Source organism: Mugil cephalus, chromosome 14, assembly GCF_022458985.1.
Source record: "Mugil cephalus isolate CIBA_MC_2020 chromosome 14, CIBA_Mcephalus_1.1, whole genome shotgun sequence".
In the NCBI taxonomy this organism is placed as follows: Eukaryota; Metazoa; Chordata; class Actinopteri; order Mugiliformes; family Mugilidae; genus Mugil; species Mugil cephalus.
In genome coordinates this window covers 14,408,784-14,436,466 of record NC_061783.1, presented here as the reverse complement: position 1 = coordinate 14,436,466, position 27,683 = coordinate 14,408,784, and the positions used below count along the sequence as shown (strand labels likewise).

Sequence of the window (27,683 nt, the reverse complement as noted above, 5' to 3'; positions counted from 1 at the left end):
AGCTGGTTTGCCTTTTTTTTTTGCTTTTATAACACAAGCAATAACACAAACCAAATGATACGATACTGTAAACAATAACCGAACAATGAAATAAAAACTCGTCTGCCTCTCTGTGTTTGTTTTAGAGATGGTGAGGAAGAAGAACCCCCCTATCCGGAGTGTGGGAGGAGAGGAGGAAGAGGAAGAAGAGGGGAGAAGGCCAGCGGGAGAGGAGGAAGAGGAAGGAGAGGAGGAGGGGAGAGTGGGAGCGGAGGCCGAGCGGATAAACCGGCCCTCCGAGCCGGAGTCGTCGGAACGCGTCGGGGGCGACGAGGAGGAGGAGGAGGGGGAGAGCGAGTGCATTTCCTCCTCCGTCTCCCCCTCGTCCGTCGGCGGCGACCGCTACGGCAACGAGGAGCGAGGGGAGAGGAGGAGGGGAGGCCGGGCCAAGCGAGGGGGGCCCGCGCTGACTGACAGGCCCGAGAGCCAGTCGGAGCCCGAGGATGGGGAGAAGGGGGCAGAGGAAGGGGAGAGGAGCGGCAGGGACAGGGGGGAGGCCGATCATCTCGCTCCTCCGCTGCTCTCCGCTCCCCACCTCCGCCCCAGACAGGAAGGGGGGGAGGAGTCGACAACCGACACCCCTCCGCTCTCCTCCAGCCCCTCTCCCAAACTCCAGGACTTCAAGTGCAATGTGTGCGGCTACGGTTACTATGGCAACGACCCCGCCGACCTGGTGAAGCACTTTAGGAAGTATCACCTGGGCCTGCACAACCGCACACGACAGGATGCTGCCCTCGACACACACATCCTGGCCCTCCACAACATGGCTCCCCAGCACACACCTCTCGGTAACTCCAGCTCACTGTTTGTAGTGACATATGAAACAGCTGTAAATGAAATGGGAGGTGCATTGATTTCACCTAAAGGGTGATTTTTTTCAGTATGCTCGGGGTGTCTCATATCGCCCCTCAGACCATTCTTTGCCTCAAACACCGTGACCTCCTCCATGATGTTTGTTTGTGTTTTTTTTTACCAGTTTGTCCTGCTCTTCCTTGTCCTTCAGACATCCAGGCGGGACAAGGACAGAAGAGCCAAGCCAAAGAGTTGGGGAAGATCAGAGCAAACATGCAGAATCAGCAGCACAGGACGGTCATGGTGAACGGCACGTACGACGTACAGGTAAATCGACGGTGACTGGCGCTCAGTCCTGTAACTGTTGCCGTTTTTCCTGTGTACAAAAATCAAAACGCAGACCAGTCAAACCTGTGTGTGCAAAGTGTGGTGAGTTTAAATCAAGTGAATAGGGATAGGAGCAGGGATGGGCATGGAGAACCAGTTCTTTAAAAGATTCCGACTGGTTCAATTTATCAGTGTCATTAGCCTTCATGCTTATTCTTTCCATGCCAAACATCCCAGTTCAGACGGTGGCGGTAATGCATCTAAAAGTTGTTTGCCAACCGCCATAAAATGAAAGCTTTACGTCGAAGCATGTCATTCACATCACGTGACAACAAGGAAGACGCGGCTGGAGTTAGACTGGAGGCTGGAACAGCGGGATTGTAACGGCGCAACGTGCAATTTACGCAGCACACAGCACAATTTCAAGCAAGGACAGCAACACCACCAGCAACGCACAACGCACAGCATTAAATACCGTTCATAGCATCTTTTTATTGCATTCTACAAACAAACTACATTATTGGAGATGACGGTGCTCGGCAGTGTCACTTCAGGTTGTCAACATAAGAGAGGCCATGGAATGAGAGCGAGCCCCATAAGCATGTTAACAGGTGAGCTCATGTTTAGGCCCGAATAGAGATGGTTCAGCACCTCCAAAAGAACACTTTGGTAACACACACCGTAACACGGCTGGTTAAGAGTCCAGGGGTTTTGATAGGTTTTTAACTTGTAGTACACCCAGGTAGCTGCCTCCAAAATATACCCCAAACACTTGATATGTTTTTAGTCTTCTAAAACATGTCTTCAACAGGGGTTCACAAAATCTTTGGTTGATTAGACATTTTTATATATATATATTTTTTAATTTTCGGTCACATATTTAAATTTCTTTAAATACACATTAACATGAATCCAACATATTTTAGCAAAGGGATCAATGGAGGCAGAAGACATTCTCTTTCAGTCAGCAAGTTGTTTCACACAGAGCGCCACGCTAGACCCGTCAATCTAAGCTTCCTATACACAGTAGGCCCCGCCCCTGTAGCTGCTGAGCCAATAACAAGCTGGCGTATTACACGCCGTCTCTGTCATGTTCCCCGCAATTGACCAAAAGCCTATTACGTCCCCATGTGAAATCCAGGTGTACAGCAATATTAGCGGTAGAGAAGCTAACAGTGCAGCTCGCTCTGAGGCCAAAATGGATCGCTTTGTTTTATTTGTGTGTATGTATGCGGTTGCACAGCAACCATACCACCAGTTTAATATAGAACATATATAGTAGGTAGGGGGTAATCTCCCATCAGCTTGGGGGTCTGTGGCCTGAAACATGTCGCAGACCCCTATTCTAAAATAGTCAAAAAAATCATAATTTGCCCCAGTTTGTGTACATTTGAATAGAGCATTAACTCTTAACTCGCAGTGTTGCTGATCCTCTTCCTGTCAGTATTAAAAATGACCAAGACTTCAGATTGAAACCACCGAAAGCCACAAAGTTATATTTAAAAAAGAAGTATGCAAGCAGATAGATGCATAAAAAGAATTCTGCACGGTTCACACGGCAGCACTAAATAATGTTGCGTTGCGCAGTTTGAAGTAATCAATATCAGTCAGAAACTTTGATACGAGACAAGTCGCACATTGATTCGGTTAACAGTTCACTGTACTCACACTTGTTGCCATAAATCACACAAATCTGTAAACTTGGGCCCGTAACCGAAAGGAATAATTTATTGGCTGGAGCAACCTGCAACTGATTTGTAACGTAGGGCGTGTGTTATTTGGACAGTGAAGCATTGTGCTGCAAGTTATAAAATTTTATAGACTTACAGACGGATCGACACAGAAAGGCAGACGAGCGGGGGACCTGGCAGACACACGCGTGCACTTGCGCGCACACCGAGTCGCACGGGCTGCGCCGTCTGCTTCCCAAAACCGCTCGCGCACTCACAGTACACGACTTTTAATAATGGCTTCTAAATGCGCGCCCCGCGCTAATCCCTCAGCTCACTTTATTAAAATTCTAACAAGGCTGGGATCTGCTGGGAGTTACCTTGCTGGTAAATAATGAGATTGTGGCAAACCGTCATAAATCCAGCCGCAAGATAAATTTTCCCCCCGTACTTTCAGGTAATTGAATTCCGTTCTTTGCGATCGCACGCCGTCGCCTTTTAAAAAGTCACGCGTGATTTGCACCTGCAGTCCGGACGCCGACGGCTCAGCCAATCAGCGTGGGCATGGACGCGTCTTTAATGATTCCGTTTTTTCAGCTGCACTTTAAACGGAGGCGTCCTAATCAGCGGAATCAACAGCTGTAGATGTTGGTCGGAAGAGTTGATGCTGAACGCTAAACCCTCAGACGCAAATACTCATACTGTCAGCTGTGATTTCATCAGCCGCCACCTTATCTCCACTTCCCACGGAAACGTTTAAAAGAAATGTATTTGCTGACAATCAGATTTTGGAAGGTTTTAAGTTGGGCTGCCTTGAAGTAAATCTGTTAACTTGGTTCATTCAGTATTAGTCCATGTTAAGCTTTTCATTCAGCTAAAAACAATAAAAAATCTTACTTATTCTTCTTGAGATGAAGTCTGCTTAAGATTCTACAATAGATCCAATAAAAGGCTTTTGCTAAATACATATTGATTTTCACCACAGGTATATTTCCAGCACTTATCAAGCAGCCTTCCTTAAAATGAATTTTATTGCTACACGCATGCAGCAATCTTTAAAAAAGGTCAAGAATTAGGACTTTGAGTATGCATGAACAGTAACAGCGAGGTTCTGTGTGAAAGTTTTAAATGAGATGATTTAATAAATGCGTGTGTGTGTGTGTGTGTAAGGAACGGTCAAGTGGTTTCATTTCATTTAAACCAGCAGTCTGTAATGGCTGTAAGTCACGTAATGGACCCAGGAACACGCATACACATGGCACACACACACACACACACACACACACACACACACACACACACACACACACACACACACACACACACACGTACGGAGTCAGAAATAGAAAATCCAGTGGGCTTAAGTCGTCATTACGAAGAAAAAGTGAAAGTATTAAAAAAAAAAAAAAAAAAAGTCGAATGAAAGGGGTCTCTATTCTCCCTCTATCCCTTGCTCACTTTTTCTCTCTCCCGCCCACGTTTGGAAAATTCCATGTTGTCATTTGCTGAGACGAGATGCTCCGTCAACCAATGAGATTTGGGGCGAGAAAAAGAAAAAGGGGGGGTGAGGGCGAGATGGAGATGAAGGAGGAAAAGAGAGAAGGTAGCGAAAGAGACAGGCAGAGGAACAGCAGTCATAATCGGCTGTTAGGGAGTGTAATGAAACATCTGTCAGACACGTTTAACTTTCTTTTTCTCTCTCTGTTCTCCATTCGTTTCCCTTATCGTACGACTTTGCCTCTCCTTCACCTGCTCTGCCTTCCTCCTTCTTCGCTCTCGCGTTCTTGCTCTAATCCATTTTTTATTTTTTTTTGCTCTAAATTCCCAATTTGCCTTTCATCCATCTCTCACCTCCTCCCTCTTCTCCCCCAGGAGAAGGGACGCGCAGGCTTTACCTCCAACTCGTCCTGTTTGCCCTTTGCCTCCTTTCACCATTATCCCCCCTCCCTCATTATTCTCGTTTAGTTCAGTCTATCCACTCTGTTTGCTGAAATGATGTGAAGTTTGGATCTTCACTAATTGCCTGTGCTGCTTCTGTGGGACGGGATGATTGTAGGATTCCTGTTTTTTTAGACCACACGCAGTAATTGCTCTCATTTAGCCTTTTGAATCTATTCACTTCAATTTAGCACGTCTGCGTCACGTCTCGCACTCAGTGTTTCATATAAAAATGACTTTTCTTGATCTTTCTGAAGAAACGTTTTGACTTGCCGCATATTTTTTTTTTTCAATTTAATTCTCCCGTCACGATGAAGAAATACTTAAGGAAACAGTTTTAATATATTTTGTTCAGCTGCAAAAAAAAAAAAAGGAAAACAAGGCAAATTTAATCTTATCGACCTGGATGACAAGAATTAATTAAGTTAAAATGAGAATTCGTTTTTTTTTTTTTGCACAGAAAAGACAAGCTCAATGTCCTCTCTATATGTAAAACTGCAGAACCACACACCTTTTCTCACTTAAAATGCAGCGTCCTGTTCTTGCCAAACCTCTATTACCACACTGCCTGCAGTCAGCATCAGACCACAGATCTGTAAAGAGACAAATCCATATTGCACAGCAGTGTGCTGTAATCACCTACGGTTCAAGGGCTAACTTAATAAAAAACAGACATGTCTCAGGTTGCTCGCTCGGTAATGCAAATTCTTGGGCTCGGACTCCCGAGCGCTACAGTAGGGCGTAGTGGATGTGTTATTGGTCGGTTAGTTAGAGTCAGCGCAGCCTTTTAATTGTCTGCAGTTGTGTACAGAAAAAAGGATGGATTATGTACATTGTGGGTTCGAGTTGACATAATTTTCCAGCGCGGCCTTGTGACTGAAGGCTCGACGTTCTCCAAATATTTACTGCAAAGGGGGAAAAAAAAATAAAAAATGACAACCTTATTAACTTCTTAAATGTCGAGGAATGCTTAAGTATACTACGCCCAACAAATAACAATAATTATGAATAACCTCATACTAAATTCAACCTAAGGAGCCCTTATAAAGTATTCTATAACTGAACCCCTGCTCTAAACCATCCCCGCATGTGGCCCTAAAGGTACAAGCATTTAAATGCTGCGCTCTGCCTTAAAGGCATTTATCATCCAAGGTTGATCATCTAAATTTACATTGTTTTTATTTTTTTTGAATGAATACAATTCGGATCTACCAAAATCCTGTTTTCTCTTTTCCTTTTCTGACATCCAACAGGTGACGTTGGGTGGCACACTAATTGGGATCGGCCGAAAGACCTCTGATTGCCAGGGCAACACTAAGTACTTTCGTTGCAAATTCTGCAATTTCACATACATGGGCAGCAATTCCTTGGAACTTGAACAGCACTTCCTGTCCTCGCACCCGAACAAAGTCAAAACCCCACCGAGCACGCCCCTGCTGGCCACCAACAACCTGCCGGCGCACGACAACAACCAGCTGAAGGGGCGGAGTCCCGTCCTGGACGGGGCGGAGCGGGTCGCGGTGCGGGCGGAGGACGACTCCTTGGTGGGGTACTTCATCCCGGTCAGGGCGTGCTCCGATTCGTCGGGCTGGACGGGAGAGGCCGGGCGGGGGGCCGTGCAGGCGTATTACTGGTGCAAGTTCTGTAGCTGGAGCTGCGAGTGGTCGGGGGGTTCGGCGAAGCTTCTGGAGCACTATGAACAGAGGCACAGAATGAGCGCGGGCGGCACCATGAGCCCCAACAACTCTAATCCTGGAGGGATGGAGAGAGAAAGAGGAGGAGGAAGAAGAGATGGAGGAGACCACATGGCTGCCAAAAGCCGCAAAGATCAATCATCCAACCCGTCCAGCACCAGCCAAGGTACTGAAAACGACTACTATTATTGTAATATTATAATACTGACCCCTTTTCTGTTTCTGCCCTTGCTTTTCTAATCCAAGATCCAAACAGATTATTTTTTTCTTTTTCGGTGTGTTTTCCGCTCCTAGGAGACCCCAACAGCAGCGACTCAGAAGCGGTCGTGACCAGTTATAATTGCCAGTTGTGCGATTTCCGGTACTCGATGGCCCACAGCGCGGATGTGATCGTGGTGGCGCCGCTGCTGCTGCACTACCAGCACAACCACTCCATCCACCGCTGCTGCATCCAGCACTGCATGTACTGTCCGCAGGGCCTCTGTCAGCCGCATAAACACCTGGGGGAGGTGAGATTAATGAAATATTCAATTGTCTCATTTGCTTTGCAATTAGGGGAAAAAAACAAAAACAAACAGCGAGCGTGGGGAAAATGAAATGAATTATATGAATAAGAGTAAATTGTTCCAATTTCTTGCCTAGTTAAAATTCCCTTACTGCTCCCAATCTACCCACGCACGCGCTCCCCACCCTCCTTCCTGCCAGCTGCCAAACGGCGCAGCTGTTATTAAATCAAAAAGGATGGTTAACATCCACAATTGAGGGTGCCATCATTCAGTTAAGCCGCTGACGTCTACCTCCAGCTCAGTTTGTCAAAAAAAATAAATAAAAGCATCTTATTTTCGGAAACATCCATCCGAACCACTGTTGCGCCCTGACTTTGTTTGATTTGTCCTCGACAGGTCTCTCATCCGTTCGCTTGTCGGAAACCCACCTGCCCTAAATGCTCCTCAAAGTTCCCTCAGTCCACCAAACAGCAGGACGCCGTTGGTATGAAACCTGCTGCCGCCTCGTCGCCCAGCATGACCCCTCCCAATCCCAGAGGTGACCCTAGTGTGATTTCTGGTTCGACCTTTCACCCCTCTAACCCTTCTCATCCTGTTGTCACGCAAGGTATTTAAAGGCGCGGGTCAGCCGCGCAAGAAAACATTAACACATGTTATTTGCATGCACGTTTGAGGTCAAACAGCCGAGCTTGACTTTACCGTGAAAACCTTTTTTCTAAACACGAACCTTCGCTCTTGTCCCGCTCTGCTGATCCTAGGCGTCACCCACCTGTGTGACCAGTGCGCGTTCGCCACCACCGACATCGACGTGTTGCTGCAACACTACGAAAGCTGCCACACCCTGATCAACCTGAAGGGGGCTCCGCCGCATGTCAAGGCGGAGGAAGAAGCAGGGGGGGACAAGGACGGAGGGAGAGGAGGAGGAGGAGGTGGAGGAGACAGGGAGTACTCGTGTACAAAGTGTCACTTCATCACGGAAGTGGAAGAGGAGATTTTTAGACACTACAGGTGAGACAGACGGATCATTCATCTAGTAATTTTTTGTTTTTTTGATGTTACGTAGTATGTTCCGCAGTGCAATGTTCTTTTCCTAAAACCAGGGATTCCGCCGCACGCATTCACAGTCGGCTGGGTAACACGGTTGCACAGATGTGACAGTGTTTTACCCACACAGTCAGTGTTCCAGTTTGAGTCCGTGACTAAATGTCTATGACTAAAAGCAAGTGTCTAAAAAATTCCATCCCCAAGTCAGGAAGATGACTGAGTATTTCCTGTGATTTGATTTCAAAACCCCCACTTTTTTTTTTTTTTTTTTTTTTTTTTTTTACACACAATTATCCAGGAAATGTTGATGGAGCGCACTCATTTCCAGCAGCACTTAAGACATTTAAAGACACCATTTAAGCATTCACACCTGGAAGCTCTGCAGACGTAATCACATATTTGTCGCGCGCGCCGTACTAATTTTAAGATGAACATGCCTCTCGCTGATGAGAGGCAGAAATATCCGTGAATATTTCTCCTCCCGTAATTTCTCGAAACGCGCCTTTTTTATGGTGCATGCTGCGGGAGGTTGGCTGGAAGCTGTGAGCTTCGCTGACATCCACTCAATATTCCTTGTCCAGATGCAGGTTCGCTCTGTTTCTGTTGGCAGATTTTCGCTCTCTGGAGCTCATGTCACTGTCTATTGTTTTAGTAAAACTCAAGTGTGTTTCAGCTCCTGGCAGATTTAAACTGATCAGGAAATTGGCGTACTTGTCGATTAGTCTAGTGCAGGGTTCTTCAACGTTTTTCAGGCCAAGAATCCGAAACTGAGAGAGTAGGGACCCTCTACTTATTATGTGTGTACTATATTAAACTATATTATTATTAGCACTTTGCATTCAGTATTAAGCTATCCCTTTGCTAAAATATGTTGGATTCGTGTTCATTTAAGTCTGTGTGAGGAAATTAAAAATATATATAAAAAAAATGGCTAATCAACCAAAGATTTTGCGACCCTCCTGCAGTACCTCTGCACACCCCCTAGGGGTCGCGGACCCCCCGTTGAAGACCTACGGTCTAGTGCTTCAAGATCAACAAATGGACTGCTAATTTATGAATTAGCAAACACTTGATCCAATCTTGAAATTAAGACCAGGCCACAGAACTAATCTCGTTTTGTTGACGAACCTAAGTTAGAATTTAAATAAATGGACTTCCTATTATACATTTTTAAACAGATCATCTCCAAGGAGGGAGGACATATATGTCCATATAGGACCACTGATCGAGTTTTAAAAGGAAAATCTGCACTTAAAAGTACATACAGATTTCAAGTATGTACCTATCAGGCGTAACATTATGACCACCTTCCTAATACTGCGTATGTCTCCAAAACATTTGTGACTCAGATCGACATGTGCCTGTCTTGTGGTGACATAATGTTGTTAGAGGGGGCTCTATGGATCAGTTCTTAAAGTTTCCCAGTAGAATGTTGCATTGTCACATCTCCCGCCAGTGGTCACAATGTTATGCCTGATCCGTGTATGTAGGTACTAAATAAGCCATATTCTCAGATTCACTGGTTTGTAAAAGCCTGAAACGGCCAGAAAAGGCTGCACAGCCAATTGGTCGCCTACACAGTCGGACATAGAAACACACACAGAGGCAGCAAATGACAGAGAAAGAGTTGGAGTGAGCTCGGGTGGGAAAGACGGAGAGGAGTGGTGTGGGAAAGTTGGGGCAAACAAGACTGGAGACGGCTGTGTGTCATGTTTTTCACCATTTGAAGTATTGATCTAAACCGTTGATCTGAAAGGCTCCTTGAGATATGTTCCCAAACAAGCCCTACAAAAAAATACAGTCTGACGGCTATTTGGGCATTATTTCTGCACCAATCAGCTCCAGCGGGATTCAGTTCGAGAAGCGCGAGAGAAAGGTCCAAAGAAACACTGTGAGACAGAGACAGAGACAGAAAGAGGGAGAAGGAGAACGAAAGACTAAAAGAGGCAGGGAGGAAAGTGAGGAGCAGGAGGAGAGAGGGTGACAAAGCAGAGTTTGGAGGGGATTTAACAGTCCACTCACGTCCCTAACAAAATCTAAGCTTTGAATCTTGGAGCACAAATCAAATAAAAGTGAAATAAAGCCAGAGTTTCACGCTACCTTTTAAAATCAACCAAACCTAAAGGGATTCCAAGGCCAAGTTTTAGAAAACAAAATTCTAGATTTAATTATACGGTGTCTACGACAAAGGGCTCTGGTATAAGAAACTAAACGACATGTAAAAGTAACTTTTACACCTGCACTTGCGTTCTCTATCTCCAAGAGACATTGTGATCATTAAGAACGTGTAATCGTTCATTAATGATTGAGCAGACGACGCAAAATGTGTGTTTTTGTGGACAAATGCATTCATGTACAGCTTATTGTTAAGTGCGGCTACGCAGCGCTGACATTTTCTTTATGTTGTCATTAACAGGCTCGTTCTCTGCTCAAATATCAAATGCATTTGCGTTGACTTTTGTTGGGTGAGTTGCAGATTCTCTCACTGATGTTACAGAAAGCGACACACATGTAAATGTGTTGTTGCATGCTTCTGCAGACGGTGTAGTTTGTTTCTGTAAATCGTAATCTGAAGATATATTTAGAGACTCTGCTGCTTTTCAAGAAAAAATAAGTCAATAAAAAATCGTGTCTGTGTCCATGTCTGTGGCTTAACAAGTCATTCACAAATGCCACATTTTAAGACATTATGATGTCACTAGCTAAATGAATTATTATTATATTCTCTCAGTGTGCAGTTGCTTCTTTTGTTATCGCTTATTAAGTAGACATTAGGCCCGAAAGAGAGGTTTGCTCCTCCCTCTCATCCCAGACGGTGACGTCTAAATGCCTGAACGTTGGACTTCAAAGCGGTCGTCCGCAAATAATCGGTGATGTCTCTGCGGCTACAGCCTGTGAAAATAACACGCAAATCAGTTATTCAAGGACACCTCATAATACTGCACGCCTTCAGACTGCTTTAATGTAGTGTTGCGTTGGATTTATTTCAAACAAACGAAAAAAAAACACGTGATTATTTTGTTGTTGTTGTTGTTCATGTGTGGAAGGCCTATTACAAACTTAAATTATCGTAGGTGTGTGTGTGTGTGTGTGTGAGAGAGAAACTTGAAGTGCGTCAGTCCTCGTCTGTGTTTTGTGCTCACACATTTTCACAAAATCATACAAATACTTTGAACCGTTTGTAGACTATATAATACCTGGTGCACTCTCAATGTTTGTGCACGGGTGGGTTTCTTATTGTTGCTACATGTACGTCTTAATGTTTTATTTTTCCTGTGCAAAGAGCTGTTATGGCGGAGTTGAAAGCAGACACCCGGGGCATTAGAACAGAAAACAGAAAAATTACACTTTGAGATGGCATGTTTTTTTGTTTTTTTTGTGCATATTTCTGTTGTAAAACACTCTCTGCTGTTTGGAAGCAGCAAGAAGTCACCGCTGAGGAAATCCCAAGCGGACGTGGAGGCAGGCTTTGAGAAAATTACTGCGTTAGAAGGACATTTGAGTGGAACAAGCGAAGAAATCAAAGTTTGTTCGAATTCAAAGTCACTCCTCTCTCAAGTTTGCAACCAGAACTTTTGTAAAAACCTCTTTCCCAGCGCGGCCCATACGTACAGCGGCCAAATACAATCACAGGACAGGCAATACGTTGTGTTGTTTGATGGAACGCTTGTGTTTATTATGTATGTATTGGCATCAGCTTGTTATAGTATATTTCCTATATGTCTAATGTAAATTAGCTTCCCAAGGACCATTGTAAACAACAGTCCAGGGCCCTATTATAGGTGGCTGATTGATTTCGTTGGCCCGCACAAGAAGAACCATCAAAACTGTTGACTGGGCCAGGAAAAAAAAAAAAAAAAAAAAAAAAAATGCCTTATGTTGTGCATGGCCGGTCATTCAAGGCCGTGCCAACAGGAAATGAAGGTGGTTTGTTGATGGGTGATTCAGTTCTTGTCATTCGGATTCATTTAGGTTCCTCGCCATTTTTAGGTAATTCGTTTTGATTTAGTGGAACACTGAGTCACTTCTTGGCCACGGACGCGGTGAAACTCTACCTGAGTGGTTGGAGGAAGTCAGGCAGGGGCTAATGCACTTTTGTCAGTCCAGGGGATGGGTTTTCTTCAAACTGTGAGAAGCGAAAGACTTTTAAAAGAAATCCGTGACAAGCTATCAGAACGAAGGCTCTTTAGATATTAAATCAACCCATTTAACGATGGCCGGACCCTTGAAAGAAGAGAAAACTAGCTAATTACCGTTTGGTGTGTCTCGCAGCGAAATTTTTTTGGAAAAAGTCAGAAGTTCAACTCAACTTTCAGATGTTTCAATCGTATGAACCGAGTTTTTGGATTCATGGGTAATTCACTTTTCTCCCTCTGCAGGCGTGTCCACGCATGTTGCCGATGTCGACGCTGCGACTTCACAGCTCCCGACTCGTCCGCCCTCCTCGACCATTTCAACTCCGCCCACTGCCATGACTCCTCTCCATCATTAGGCTCCTTGCCCACCTCGCTGACACCCTCGCTAACTCTCTCAGCCAACGGCTGCTCGGCTCCCTCCACCCTGGCCATCAAAGAGGAGAGCAAGGGAGACATTCGCCTCCTCTACTCCCTCGCGCCGCCCGAGGGGCGTTTGGCCGAGGGAGGCAGAGAGGATGCGAGCGGGGTCGTGAAAAGCGAAGGAGGTGAGGAGAAGGAGAGGGAGCGGGAGAAGGGCTGGGTCCTCGGCGAGACCAGGGGGCTCGGCGAGAGAGGAGGCGAGCAGGCCCACGGTTTGCTCTGGGTGCCCAAGGAGCGGATGGGCCCCGAAAGAGGAGCAGGAAGTGGGAGCCCTTCTCTTTTCCCCTCCCCCCTCTCAATGCCTTTTGTTTCAGCCAATCACGAGGCCTCGCAGCAGAAGAGAGGCATGTCTTCACCTAGCATGGTTTACCTGGGAGACACCAAGTCCTTTTTGGGAGATACGAAGCCATTTTTGGGAGATGCCAAGCTGTATGGAGGTGGGAGAGCTGGTGGAGCCGGTGCGGGCGGAACGGGAGGAGGAGGAGGAGGAGCAGGAGGAGGAGGTGGGGAGAAGCAGAGCCAGATGACCCAACAGCAGTACACAGGAGGAGGTGGAGGGAGCGGTGCAGGAGGACAGGAGGGGAAGGGAGGAGCCACGAAAGAAGAGTCCCAATCCCTGCTCAGGGTAAGGTGGAGCAAGTGCACTCTCCTCCACTCTCCTTTCTTCTCCCTCTCTTGTGTTCTATTAATACACTTTCACCCTCATTGCATCTTTCCGTTAAATCGCATTCATCGAGCCGCAACAGTGAAACCAGTTCTTCCATCGGAGCTTAGAGGAGGGCTTGCGCGGGTCCGAGTTGGCCAACTAAGGTGTGAATAAGCGTCCATATGTGTTTCTGCCCTCGTGCACACGGTCCCATGACATAAGTTCCTTTCCCATAAGCTGCATTCATCAGTTTTTTTTTTTTTTTTGTCTTAAATTATATTTTAAACGCACAACACTGACAAAACTTGCCCGTCACCCTGGTAACGGGGCAGCCAACCGAGGGTTCTCATGGTTACCACCTGTCATTCAGTTCCCATACCCTACTTTGCGGCCCACAATGCTTTTGCCTCGCCGTGATGTCATGGACTGGCAGGAACATATTGCGGTTTGCTAGCACCGCAGAGCTTATTGACTATGATCACATTAGAGATCAGAATAGACACGTGTGTGTGTGTGTGGCTGCACATATCAGTATGTGAGTTCAGTGTATGACTTCTTTGTACAAGTCGCGGTTTGGCCTCTTGCATGTGTGCATGCGTGTGTATTTGTGTGTCTCTGTGTGTGTGTGTGTGTGTGAGTGTGTGAGTGAGGTGTTGGCAGCAACTTGGCAGACTGGGTTGGGTGGGGCAGCAAGAGGTTTACTCATTATCGTGGGTGGGGCAGTGTGCCTCAGAGAGAGCTGGAGACTGAAAGACAGAAAGACAGAGAGAGACTGCATGCGTGAGAGGGAAAGGGAGGAAGACTGAGATGAAGACGGGAAGATAGGGAGAGTCAGAACCAGGAAGTGTGTTCAAAAGTTTAACCCTTTAAAGTTGAACATTGTGTTATTACCTTTCTGCATGAGCTGCAAGTGCAGCAGTGCTGTTTTGTTCGCTTTCTGCTTTATTACGCGGCTAGACTCCACGCTCCAGCTGCATCGGTTAAAACATCTGCTTAAAGCCAGTGTAGCCGTTTGAACCCGTCAGTGTTGCATCACATTAAGTAGTTAATACGTTCCACCAGAGGGAGAGACGGTGGAACTGTGAAGGTGAGAGTGAGATCAGAGGGCGAGAAGCGACAAACAGTTTATCAGAGGAGTGGCTGAACATGGCTCGTTGCTAAAATGGCTCCAGAAAATATAGCAGCGTGTTGCGGCGATGTTTCTTCTTTCTGTCACAACACAGTGTTTATTCTCAGTTTCCATGGCATGCGCTGTCACACACACAGACATAGGATGGGGTTGACTCATCACTGGGCAGAGTCAGGGAGAGGCACTAATGCAAAGGATCATCTGAAATAGTTTAGAACACACACACACACAAATGCTCAGTTAAGGTTAAATGCGTTCCTTGACATGACGGGGCACATTTAGCGGAGGTGAATCCGTCTGAAAAATGTAAATTAACTCTTTAAACGGAAAGGCAGAATTTGCGAGGGAGAGGCCGAAATACAGGATGCAGTGGAAGCGAAGGATTAAAAAGGGACAAAAGCAGAAACCAACGGCCAAAGTCATGTTTCATCTCCACCCTCGTGGGTTTGCCCGTTTTCTTTATGAGTCTGTGTGTGTGTGTGTGTGTTCTTGTACTTGCTACGTACTGAGATCCGGTGTGAGCTTCTAACCAACAAAGTGAATTTTTTATTGGAAAGTGAGGACATTTTGGCCGGTCCTCACTCAGTGGCTGTTTTGAAGGTTAAAACTCAGTTTTAGGGTACAGGTTATGGTTAGGGTTAGACATTTAGTTGAGATGGTTAGGGTTAGGGTTAGACATTTAGTTGAGATGGTTAGGGTTAGGGTTAGACATTTAGTTGAGATGGTTAGGGTTAGGGTTAGACATTTAGTTGAGATGGTTAGGGTTAGGCCTTTAGTTGAGAGGGTTAGGGTTAGACCTTTAGTTGAGAGGGTTAGGGTTAGACATTTAGTTGAGATGGTTAGGGTTAGACATTTAGTTGAGATGGTTAGGGTTAGGGTTAGGCCTTTAGTTGAAATGGTTAGGGTTAGACATTTAGTTGAAATGGTTAGGGTTAGACATTTAGTTGAGATGGTTAGGGTTAGGCCTTTAGTTGAGAGGGTTAGGGTTAGACCTTTAGTTGAGAGGGTTAGGGTTAGACATTTAGTTGAGATGGTTAGGGTTAGACATTTAGTTGAAATTGTTAGGGTTAGACATTTAGTTGAAATTGTTAGGGTTAGACATTTAGTTGAGATGGTTAGGGTTAGGCCTTTAGTTGAGAGGGTTAGGGTTAGACATTTAGTTGAGATGGTTAGGGTTAGGGTTAGACATTTAGTTGAGATGGTTAGGGTTAGGCCTTTAGTTGAGAGGGTTAGGGTTAGACATTTAGTTGAGATGGTTAGGGTTAGACATTTAGTTGAGATGGTTAGGGTTAGGCCTTTAGTTGAAATGGTTAGGGTAAGACATTTAGTTGAGATGGTTAGGGTTAGACATTTAGTTGAGAGGGTTAGGGTTAGACATTTAGTTGAGATGGTTGGGGTTAGACATTTAGTTGAAATGGTTAGGGTTAGGCCTTTAGTTGAGAGGGTTAGGGTTAGACATTTAGTTGAGATGGTTAGGGTTAGGCCTTTAGTTGAGAGGGTTAGGGTTAGACATTTAGTTGAGATGGTTAGGGTTAGGCCTTAAGTTGAGAGGGTTAGGGTTAGACATTTAGTTGAGATGGTTAGGGTTAGGGTTAGACATTTAGTTGCGATGGTTAGGGTTAGACATTTAGTTGAAATGGTTAGGGTTAGGGTTAGGGAATGCAATGAGTGTCCTCCTCACCTATATAAAAGTACAAGGATTCTTGATTGTGTGCGTGGTTCTGCTTTCGCTTGTGTTTCCCCCTCACCCTCGCTCATTCTTGCCGTTCTCCGTTGCATCGATCCACCTCTCCCCTTTCTCGTTCCATTCTTTTTCCTTCGTTTCCCTCCCTTTACTCAAAGGACGACTCACCTGAAACGCCGGGATCGATACGCGCTCACGCACAAATAAGCTTTCCACTCACATAAACACGCACCCAGTTCTTGGCATTCTGCTATGTGAGGCTTTTTGCTTTGTAGTAAGGAGAGAATATTTTCTTCTGAGAGGCCTGATCTGTAATTGCTGCACGGTGTTGCCGTGTTGAGACATTGCCCCACTATTGGCTTTGTTTTCGTAGTGATTTATTACATTGAGGAGTTTTCTCACTCTGAAATTTTATTTTCAGTTTGACTGACCGTATGAGACAGGGATAGAAAGCGTACGAGGTTCGGGGATGAAATTAAAGTAAAAGCCCGGGTTGACGTTTTAGTTTATAAATGGGATGAGACAGGCTTTGAGTAATGGTGGTTTTTCGAGTTAAGTAGGGCTGAGAAAGGTCCGTCTCCGAGCCAAACATATGTGAGCGCATGTAGATATACCCTAACATATGCGGATCGGCCCAACGTTTAGATCGCCTAATAAATTCCAGATTGTGTTTTTCGAAGGGAATTCCACCTCAAGGACAAAAGAGAAGTGTGACGCAAGCGGAGGAGAGGGAGAAACTGCGGACCGGCCCCTGGAAACGCGATGTAATTGCCTTCATCTTATGTGGTCGCGATGCCGTTGTGAAACGTGGGACCTCTGAGGTTTTAAAAAATCCTCCGTGTGTGACATTAAATTCCGTGTGAATAGAGATTCAGACAGAGAAAGGAAGGAAAAATAAAAAACTAGAAAGTGGAGAGACGAACTCGGAGAGATGAACAGAAATGTGTGTTTTCAGCAGATCAGAGAAGAGTTTCATTAAAGTTTCTCTCGTTTACATTTCTGCCCGACGGAGCTAATTATGTTTAAACGGCACACACACACACACACACAACACAGACACACAACACGCAGCTTCATTTCCATAAAGTTCTCATTACTTTGTGTCCTCTCTCCCTTCTTGCTTCTTTCCTCGTGTAAATCCAGGCGTGTCGCTGTACATGTGTATCTGTGTGTCTGTGTGCGTTCCTTCCGCTTGTGCACTTAATTACAGTATGTGCGATCTGCATTTACACTCGCGTTTGTGCGTTTAGCGAGGAAATTAGAGAATGAATTGAACTTATTTTCTGTACTCATAATTTAACATCACTTTATATCCGCTGCAGGAAATTATAGAGCTTATGTTTGAGTCTTTGTGTATATGTATATGTGTGTGTGTGTGTTTTTGTGCTTGAGGCGTTTTCTAAACAAAGACGGAAAACTTAAGTGATTTTACCTGTAGATTGTGTCGTGTGCTGCGTTATGAGAATATTATCTTTCCTTTTATTTTAGCTCTTTTTGCCAGTGTGCTTGTTACAGCAACTGCTTTAAATTGCCTTTAATGTGCACTACAGGCCAAAAGTTTGGAAGCAATTTCAAGTTTCTGTTGACAATGCCTTTCTTAAAAACCAGCATGGGACACGTATATTTCGGCATGTATTTACTCCATGATCAGACTTTGCTTTTATTGACCTGAACCATTTTTTGTCAGTTTACCTTTAGGCGTGCATTGATGTTACCAGACCATTGTTGAATAAATATCAGCAAAAGAAAACAAGGGCTTAGTTTTAGAGTCGAGAAGATTTGCAAGAGTCACAACTTCGGTGCAACAGTAAGAAAACAAATCACAGTTTGCATTATTCTCTTTAACTCTTTGGCTGTTGAGAGTCTGCACACAAACATCCCTTGTGGAATGAACGTCTCGTACACGCCATGCTGTTGTTAAAGTGAAGTCTAAGCAAGAAAAATTCAAATTTGATCTTCCCAACTTGTAGCCTGTACTTTTATTGCTTAAAAACAAGAAAACGTAAAAAACAGCACACATGTGTTGACCTGACCTCCAAATTGACCAGATCCCAAATTGATCAAGTATCTGTGGTAGATAGCACCCACCCACTAAGGCCTTCAACTAACAACATCCTGTTCCTCAGAAGACCCATGTCAGAACAATACGTGTATATTCAGACTGAAAACTATCACACAATTAATTATCATAGAGAGGTTCCAGATAATGATTTATTGCAACCTAAAACGGTGGGAAATGATGGCGGCATATTGATGGAAATGTGACATTTCTGCCTTTTTCCACACACATGAATTCAAAGGATTCTAACGATGATTCGAAATGATCGTGGTCAGCTTGGATGATCGCGATCGTGCCGTTTCAGTCAGGACCAATGCAGTCAAAGGAGCTTTATTTGCATTAGCAGTAATTAGTCTTGGCGGCATGGCTCTGTTCTGGGACCTCTCTACCCTTCCACGTTCTTACACAGAAAGCCTGAGGCAGGGAGAGCAGCAGCAGCAGCAGCAGCAGCAAAGAGTCCTCCCACCGCCCGGAAACAGAACAGAAACAGAGGCATCTGTGACACGGGAATGACACTGATGGAGACAGACACAGCTTAAAGGAGGAGCTGGGTCGGAAGGTTGGTTGCACAGCATCTCTGCAGAGGAAAGAGCAAGTGTAGGCAAGTTGGAGCTGCTTTAAATAAGGCGCCCTGGAGGAGATTTGCCTATGGACGCCTCATCCGCGCTGTCAGCTGATGCGAGGGTTGACTCCGTGGCCCGTCTGACTAACACCGTTCTTAATAACTGAGAAACAACAAGCCGCCACGCACAATCACCCAACATATGTTCGTTTAACAAGCTCTGACCAGTTTGTTCTTTTTGCTTGGCTTTGTTTGGACAGTTTGGCGATGCCGGCAGCATCCAGTGATTGATATCTAGTCCTTTTCATCGAGGTTGTCTTAATTTTCCCTCAGTGTGACAGACTTCCATCACGACGCCTGCCTCCACCAGCCATTATTCATCAATGGAGCAGTGGAGTTGAGAGCGGCCTTAGCTCAAAGGCACACTTCCCTCAGACATCTTTAAAAAATTCAAGGATCTCCATCTGAAGACTTTAAGCATCCTGTGCATTGTCCCTTATGGGAAGGGTGAAAAGAGCAGCTCTTTATTCTGTCTAGCTGCACTCGGTGTGTGTGTGTGCATGTGTGCGCCTGCATCAGAAAAAAGGGGAAACCGTACTGGTATGCATCCAATCTCTCACTCACTCTCGCTCAGACTGAGTTGTCTGTTCTAGGCTTTTCGGTTTGTTTGTGTAGCAGTCACATTTCCCATCAGGACACAGACTCAAATAAACACAGCCATGCTGGAAAGAAAAAAAAAAGAATCCAAGTGTCTGTCTGTGTCTGTGTGTGTGTGTATGAGAGTGTGTGTGTGTGTGTGTGTGTGTGTTTGCGTGTGGTAATTTCCCGAGCACATAAAGTCCAGGCTGTGTTTAATGTAACAGAAACATAATCAGACAACCGGTTTGCTGTAACCCTGACCCGCCTCTGCTTGTGTGTCTTTCTGCGGAAGATAACCTCATGCATGTGTGTGTGTCTGCCTGCCTGTGCGAGTTGTGTGCTGGAAGTGTGTCACCGTCACGAGCCGTGTGTGGCTTTACGCCGTGTGGCAGTCCACAGCGGTCTCATTGTCTGCTCGGAATATTGCATTTGGCTTCATAAAACAAATGACACCATTTAGACCCGTTTCGGGGTTATTCCACACGCGCGCCGAGGCTGGCGACGTGGAGCAGGCAGGTGACACCTTCGGCGTTTTTGACTCGCGCCGGGCTCGTTTGATGTTTAATCCGAACCAGTCTGGGGGAAACGCGTCACGACCACCGCTTCCGAAAGTGATCAGTCGCAGCAAAGTCCACTACATTGGCTTTTAAACCCCAGGGTTTGACTGCGTGGTTCTTTTTCTTTGGGATCCTTTTTTTGGCAGCAGTGCAGCGGAGGGATCAGTCCCTAAACTAGAAAGTTCAGGCCGAAAACCGTGCGCCCGGCGAGCCTCCGCCGCTAACGTGTCCTTGCACCGCCGCCCGGGTTATAGATAGAACTTCCTACGAGAGGTAGGCACCAAGGTTAGGCATCGCTCCTCCTGGAGTCACCGCGGTATTTAAAAAAAGACTTTCCTGTGATTGTCTGAGCTTTGCTGGCGCTCACCGGACTGTCCCATTTAGAACATACCACTCGCCTCTGGCGCACAAGAAGGAAAACCGTAAAGTATTCACATCATTTTTTTATTTTTTTTTGGTGCGCAGATTAAGTATGATTGTACAAGAATGTTGATCTAAAATGATTTACAGAGCAAACAGAAACGGCCGACCAAGATCCTTTTTTTTTTTCTTCTTCTTTCTGTATTCTGCAGTTTACATCTCATAATGTCGTGTAATGTGATATAATGAGTTTGACTTGGGCCTAACAGGCTGTCTGCTCGGATATCTCCTCAACGCGCTGAGTATTTCATTCGTTCGGACACATGTCGCTTACACACGCGCGGCCTTTTCATTGGTTCGGCCGGGCGCCCGTGACACACATGTTCCACCCTCCCCACCAGTGAACCGACCAGGTGTTTTTCATCATGTTGACATGGCAACGGTAAAACACAGTGGTTATTTTAGCTCCTAGCTGTAATTTAGACGTTTACATCAATTACTGTTACAATCAACTTACACACACACACATGCACACACACACACAGACACAGTAGTGTGCTTATGCGTTTGTGCATATATGTGCGTTCCTTTTATATTTCTGTGTGTTTTTCTGCCTTGGTTTGCACATCCAGCCCCTGAGTCCTGAGTCCACTCTCTCTCTCTCTCTCAGTGTGTAAGGCAGGAGCAGTTCACTACAGGCCGTGTGTGTGTGTGTGTGTGTGTGTGTGTGTGTGTGTGTGTGTGTGTGTGTGTGTGTGTGTGTGTGTGTGTGTGTGTGTGTTGTGTGTGTGTGTGTGTGTGTGTGTGTGTGTGTGTGTGTGTGTGGGCATGAGAGAGAGAGCTCGTGCACGCGCATTCAGCAACGCACATGCGTGTGTGTTCACACATGGAACCAATATTGAGGCCAGATGTTCATTTTGCTACAACAAGACCTCTACACGCAACACTAGCCAGCTACACACACACACACACACACACACACACACACACACAGATACACACACACAGCAGAAATGCAAAGGATACACCAATCTGGCAGCGCTTGTGTAATTAGGAAGCTGATTGGTTTGATTAAATGTCCATCTGACCCTTGACCAATAGTTAATTTGAAAACCCTGCCCGCCTCTCCGTTTCCTCTGTCTCCTGGCCCTCTTGCCTCGTCTCTCCTTTCCTTTCCTTTCCTTTCCTTTCCTTTCCTTTCCTTTCCTTTCCTTTCCTTTCCTTTCCTTTCCTTTCCTTTCCTTTCCTTTCCTTGCCGACTGAAGTAATCTGACAAATAAATGAGAAAGTACCCGGGAGAAACGCATGGTAAATAGTTTGAGTCAAACTGCTTCCAGTAAATGACTTAAGTATATGGACAAATGACTGAGCTGTAAGCTTTACTTGTTTTATCCATCAGTTTCTAGGCTATATAACAATGACAAATGTCTCGATTTGCAGAAGCACATATATACATACACCGTGTTTCCTCTAATAGTGGCCGGTCTTCAATTATTTGCCGGGGGAGTGGTTTACACAAACAAATAAAGGCCAATTATAGGTGCAGTAACAAACAGCTGCCACAGATGGCAGTAGCTACATTTGAAGTGGACCCAGATTTTGAATCGCATTAAATCTGAGATTTAGCAGCGTGGCGCAAAGAAGAAAACTTGACTTGGGCTTCAAAGAGAAGGTTTTGAAATATGTAAAGTGAAATACAGGAGGAGACGAAGCTGCGAAACGCTTTAATGTTGACCCCGCGAAGAATAAAAGGTTCCGACACCGGGACGGTTACCCTCTGGTGCGCCATGGCCGTTTAGGGTGCAATACATTTTTCATGCGTCCACGGTTGTTTTTGTTTTAAATTTTTCAAACTTTGTGAATTTGCCCAATAAATGTTCAGCCTGGTACTGTGGCGTCTTGCTCTGACCAACCGTGCTTAAACATTTATTAATCCTTCCCGGCTGCTGTTGTGTGTACGGTGTACCTGCTGAAGTGAAAAATAATAATAATAACATAAGTGATAGGAAAATTTAAAGCAAATACATCAGCACGTACCAGTGTGAAACAAAGGGAATTAGAAATAAAGGCCTCCCTCTAATAAAAGCCTGCCTCTAATAATGGCCGGGTGTCCTGGGCCACTATTAGAGGAGATATACACATAGATAGTATTCCTGTTCCTTCTTCTATGGTGCTTATTATGTAATTTACTTTTAGACGTGTGTGACTCAGGCGTGAGCTGCATTCATTTTTAACTGCGCCAATTATTAAACCTTTGTTGAAGGGGTGCAGTGGGCATGTCCTGCCAAATCACGGCATTAAAAGAATAACTTTACGATGTCATCCTGACGTACTTTTCCACGTCTGACGCGCTCCGGCCGCGCCGCGACACACCTACAGTCTGAAACGCGTCTCGCGTTTTTTCCGGCACCGTACGTCGTGTCGACGGTCGCCACGCCTCGGATCACCTCGGGAGAGCAGATTTCAGAAAAGACCATGGCGCAGCCCCCGCGGTGTTTCGCATTCACGCCGCATACGTACGCACGCTGTCAAAAAAAAAATATATATATATACAGCACATGCACGCACGCACACGCAGACCCGACCAGTCATCTTGACACTTTAATCCACTTCACTTAAGGACATCCAGTCACACCCGGCTTTGGAGCGCGTGCGTGAGAGAGTGAGAGAAAGTGTGCGTGTGTGTCTGTGTGTGTGTTTGTGAGCTTGTGAGCACGCAATGCCATGGCAACCTTGGCGGTCCAAGGCCCTCTTGGCAAGGTAGCAAGATTGCCCTGGGCACGAGCGCGTGCAGGAGACAGTGCTACCCCTGTGAGTGTGTGTCTGTGTGTGAATGAGTGAGTGGAATGCAGAGTGGAGATTTTCACTTTTAACTCCTCAGTGGCAACGCACATCGATCCTTAAACCCACAATGCGCACGCAGGCACGCACGCACGGCGCCGCGCATACCCGATGAGGCGAGAAAGCAAGAGAGAGACGCATCGCTTTACCCTCTTCCCCTCCGACTGCTTCTGCCTCACCCTTAGCTCCTCCCCCCTCTCTCTCCGTCTGTCTCCCCCCTCCGTGTCCCCATGTGAGGTCTTCACTCATTAGGAATTCTCCGCCTGTGTGTGTGTCTTGCGCGCGAGCCGTGTTTATGAATTCTGCTCCGCTGGCATGATGCATCTTGTACACTCAATTTCCCTCAAGACCCGTTTCTCTTTTGTTCTGTTCCTCTCCCCCTATCTGTGCACGACACAACAGGATCCGACACAACTCGGCGCGGCTTCAACCGTTCCAAGGCGTGTTTGCTCCTGGAGTGTATATATCGACTTGCGCCGTGTGTTCCTGTAGGCCTGCGCGGCTCGGCGGATCGAGCCAAAGCTGAAAGATATTATTACGGTGTTGTTGTGCTGCGAAAAGCCTCGTGTCTACGCCGCCTTTGCAGCCAAGGTGTTCTGGTATGAGCTATAGAGAGCGTTGCGTGAGTTTTTATGAGATGCGTTTCTGGCCTCGTGCCGCTGCTTCGCCACGGGCTCCGAGATGCATCAGATTGGGAGCCGGGGAGAAATGGCGACCCTGAGTTACCTGCAGGCGCTTCACAAAAATCAAATTGGACGCCATTTGAATGAGTACATGGCGGCGGGAGATGTGGGTAACCTTGACCATCTTGTGAGAATTTAATGTTTCTGCTGGGACACCTTTGGACCTGACGTTCATGTGGATGTTATTCTGACATGTAGCACCCACTCAGAGCAGGCCAAGCACCCTCCCACCCCGTAACAACGACATCCTCAGCGGGATGCAGCCTGACACGCACACAAAAAAGGTTTAGAAACAACTAAAAAAAAGGTGTTAACTTGGTCTACATCCCAAACTGATCAAGTATCTGTGGGATGATCCACAGAGGCCCCTCCCCTCAACCCACACGTTAGGAAGGTGGTCATAATGTTATGCCTGATCGGTGTGTATTGCGTGTGCATTTAAAATTCAGGCCTTGACATTTTTCTCTTTGAAATACAAAAGTAAAAGCCGCTTATAGCTGGAATTGTGTTGCAGCTTATTCAGGTGGGGATATTTTTTTTTTTTTCGCACCACATTTTGACTTTTGTGTGATTGCTAGTGGGGTTTTTTCTTTGTGTGCGTGTAAAGTATTGAAGTCGCATTTTTCAAGGAGTATATTTGTAAATGAGCGCACGGGTTAGTTATTCCACAGTGTTATTCGGTGAATAAAAGGCCGTGAGAGGATCCGGCGGCGGTTGTTTAAGCTGTGACCTGAAGGTTATTGAAACCGTCCCTCTAACCTCACCCTAGATGTATGCCGACTAAAACAGACTATTCAAAAAAAAATCCCCACTGGTAGCTGTCACTTTAGTACTGTGCAATTACATGTTGTTTAGGTTAAATCAGGTTAAATTATCTGAGTTGGTAACAGCTGTGGCCCGAGGCGTGTGCGCCGTTCCCGCGGACTCGCTGTCTCAGGAACACGTCGGGGCGTTAATCAGCACGCGGCGCAGACTTGGTAACAGTTTGGACTCTGAAGCACAGGCAGGAGGACTCGGTGCAGTCATTCACAGTTTGACGAACGCCCCTCGGACACGCAGATGAACTGATTAGAGTTTGGTCCGGGTCGCCGTGACAGGTCGTTGGCAGTAAATGCAGGACTCATGCGTCGGTTATGACAACGTTTCAGACAACTATCTGATAGGACTGCGCCCTCGTCGTTTCCCCTCCCTGGATGACAACCGGGACAGGGGCGGGGGCCTCCCGATTCCTCTGGAAGTCCGCGACAAGCTAATTGGTTTTCGCTGATGTCGAGCTTCGGGGGATTGCTGTTCCACCAGTCATCTCTGCTCCTCTGAACAACAAAGCCTCTACCTAAAGCGTGTTCCCAGTGGAAGCACGTCACCGGAATCATGTTAATTCACTCAAGTACAGATAATGGTGCGCGCCGAACTCGGGTCTGGGCGGGCGCGCGAGTGTAAACTGTAATTTTTGCGTAGGCGAGTTGGTAATTCCAGTTTATTGTGAGAGACAGTTAAAGAGAGGAGGGAGGGGCGGTCCGAGGAGCGGGGAAGTAAATAAAGACGGACAGAATGTGAGAGAATACTCTGGATGTGCTGTTAGACATCAGTCAAAAAATTGCGTAATCCGTGCTTGTGTGTGTGTGTGTGTGTGTGTACTTTTGCTCGAAGGTGCGTCACTGTTGCAGATGTTTGGCTTCCGAAGTTGTACAGACACACAAATGAATGCACGCACACACACGCTGACACAAACATTCACACAGTCAGGTCCCCTAGTCCCATCTATCCTGTTCCTTAATAGACCAGGTGCAGCCAAACAATGGGTGCGTGCGCGCGCGGCCCTGTTTGCGTGTCACTCTCGGTTATCAGCGCTCACACGTCCTTGAGTGTTTTTATGTCAAACTTGTCTTGACGACTTTTTTTTTTTTTAACCCTAAGTCGAACTTGCCGCACACGTTGCTGGCATCATTGCATCAGTTGTGTGCCCTAGAAACACGGAGGCGTCTCGACTCTCTTGGCAGATCGACACAATTCCAACACTGTTATCTTCCCCTTCTCTCAGAAACGCTGGGGCCGCGGTCCATCTCTCTATCTGTAACAGAATAGTTTTCCAGCGGCCGAGCCAAGGCCGATAGGATCCACTTCCAGGCCGGCATTTTGTTCCTGTGCTTCGGGTTCAGGTCGGTGAGATAACCCGACCCCGGTTTTGGAGGGAAAGTTCCTCCCTGAAAGCGAATCCGCGTCGCGCCTTTGATCTAACACGGCTCGCCGATTAAGAACAACTCGGCCCCGTTTCTCCAGCGGCGCCGCCGACCCCGGAGTCGCACCTTTAACGTGTGATGCTGGAAAAGGAACTTGCGAACTCTGCTGACCGCAAATAGGAGGCGACAGGAAAATAGAAGTGGAACAGTTAAATTTAACTTTTTTTTGTCTTGTGTGTGTGTGTGTGTGTCCTGAAGTCTGATTTATGGCGTATTTGAACGCGTGTGGTTCCTGCGCTGTGAAGGGTTTAAAGACAGAATTGTGCTTATTTTACCTGCAGATAAACAGTTTAGTTAAACCAGATCATTTTTCAGCTCATTTGCCGTCTGTGTAATTAATGCTATCTTTGTTTCTTGCCTTTTATGTTCCCAGTGAAGTATTCCCACTAGTATACGTATGTCTTTATAATAACAGATTGTCAAGCCTGACGAAAATAAGACTTGCGTTTTAACAAGCTGCAACTTATTTATTGCAGAATGATTTTTTTTTAAAATGTATACAGGTTTTTTTTTTTTTACCAGAAATCAAATGATGTTCACTTCGTGTTGTGCGCTCACATTTGAAGTTGCGTACGTATGAATTAAGCGTCCGAACACATCGCGCAAACAGAGCTTCCTCTCAAACACATTGCGAACATATGTGAAAGGTCGCCATCACTTAAAGCCCGCTATTTGCAGATTAACCAGGAGGGAAGTGTTACATTACCTCAAGACCACCGAGCGAGCTGTAGGCAGACAGAGATAGAGGAAGACGGAAAAAAAAAAAAAAAAAAAAAACAGAGCAGAGAGAGAGACGACGAAGACGCGAGGAGGAGAGAGAAGACACGATGAGAACGAGGAGAGGAATAAAGACAGACACACACAGTGATAGAGAGAGAGAGAAAGGGGAGCAGCTGCCAAACTCTGAGTGGGGTTAAGCATCACCACAAGTACAGCCTAATAAGGTCTGGAAGTGTGCACACGCGCACGGACACACGCACGCGCACACACTTGGCCCGTGTTCAAAATCAGTGTTTCTGCAGTAAGCAACAGTAAGCAGTAAATCGCATCTGCCCCCAGAGCCTCCGGAGCCGAGCACTGTTGTGATGCACAATGCCGAAACCTTGCGGAGGAGTTTTCCTGCGCTGACCTTAACGCGGCGTGATATTTGAAGCTATTTTAGTGGTAGACTCATTTACAAGTCTATTAGATTCACTGGGTCAGAGCTGGTCTTACCATTTTTTTTTTTCTCTTCAGGCAAAAAAAAAAAAAAAAAAATATTCATTTACAGATTCTAAGAAAACAGGAAACATCTCTATTGTGTGAGCCCCGAAGAGATCTAGTAGGCGAGGGTACGGTTGTGACTTCATTCCAATGAAAGTCACACGTTGACGGCCACAGGATGTGTTGCAACATCAGCAGGTATCCTGTCTGCCGATGTGAACCTGCGATCTGCCAAGCGATAGATATTGTTCTCTCGCCCCCTTGAGCAGCATCGTTTATGATGAGGGTTCGCACATTTGTATTCATATACAATTCGAAGTAGGTGTAAAAATGCATTTTCTTGAGTTCCACGTCTTATTTTAAGATAAACATGTGTAAAATAAGTATTCTTTAATTAGCCATTATAATAATTATGGATTTATATGTGATATTGGTTGATGTTTTACGTTAAATGCAGCTGATAGAGGTGATTCAGGCTGACTCGAAGGGGCAGAACATGTGATGATGGGCAAGG

The 27,683-nt window shown here is 45.9% G+C and overlaps 1 protein-coding gene across 6 annotated transcripts in view; it reads left to right on the top strand.

The window, feature by feature from the left end:
- The window catches only part of trps1 (trichorhinophalangeal syndrome I), a 112,992-nt gene that overhangs the window by 48,579 nt on the left and 36,730 nt on the right, over positions 1-27,683 (top strand). For 4 of the 6 annotated variants that reach the window (XM_047604565.1, XM_047604567.1, XM_047604566.1 and 1 more), the window contains exons 3-9: positions 126-827; positions 1,016-1,158; positions 6,020-6,626; positions 6,755-6,969; positions 7,363-7,573; positions 7,725-7,974; positions 12,390-13,191. In XM_047604565.1, the coding sequence (XP_047460521.1) occupies positions 126-827; positions 1,016-1,158; positions 6,020-6,626; positions 6,755-6,969; positions 7,363-7,573; positions 7,725-7,974; positions 12,390-13,191 (2,930 nt within the window). The remainder of the gene's footprint in view (positions 1-125; positions 828-1,015; positions 1,159-6,019; positions 6,627-6,754; positions 6,970-7,362; positions 7,574-7,724; positions 7,975-12,389; positions 13,192-27,683) is intronic. The other 2 variants (XM_047604569.1, XM_047604568.1) reach the window with 2 other exon arrangements.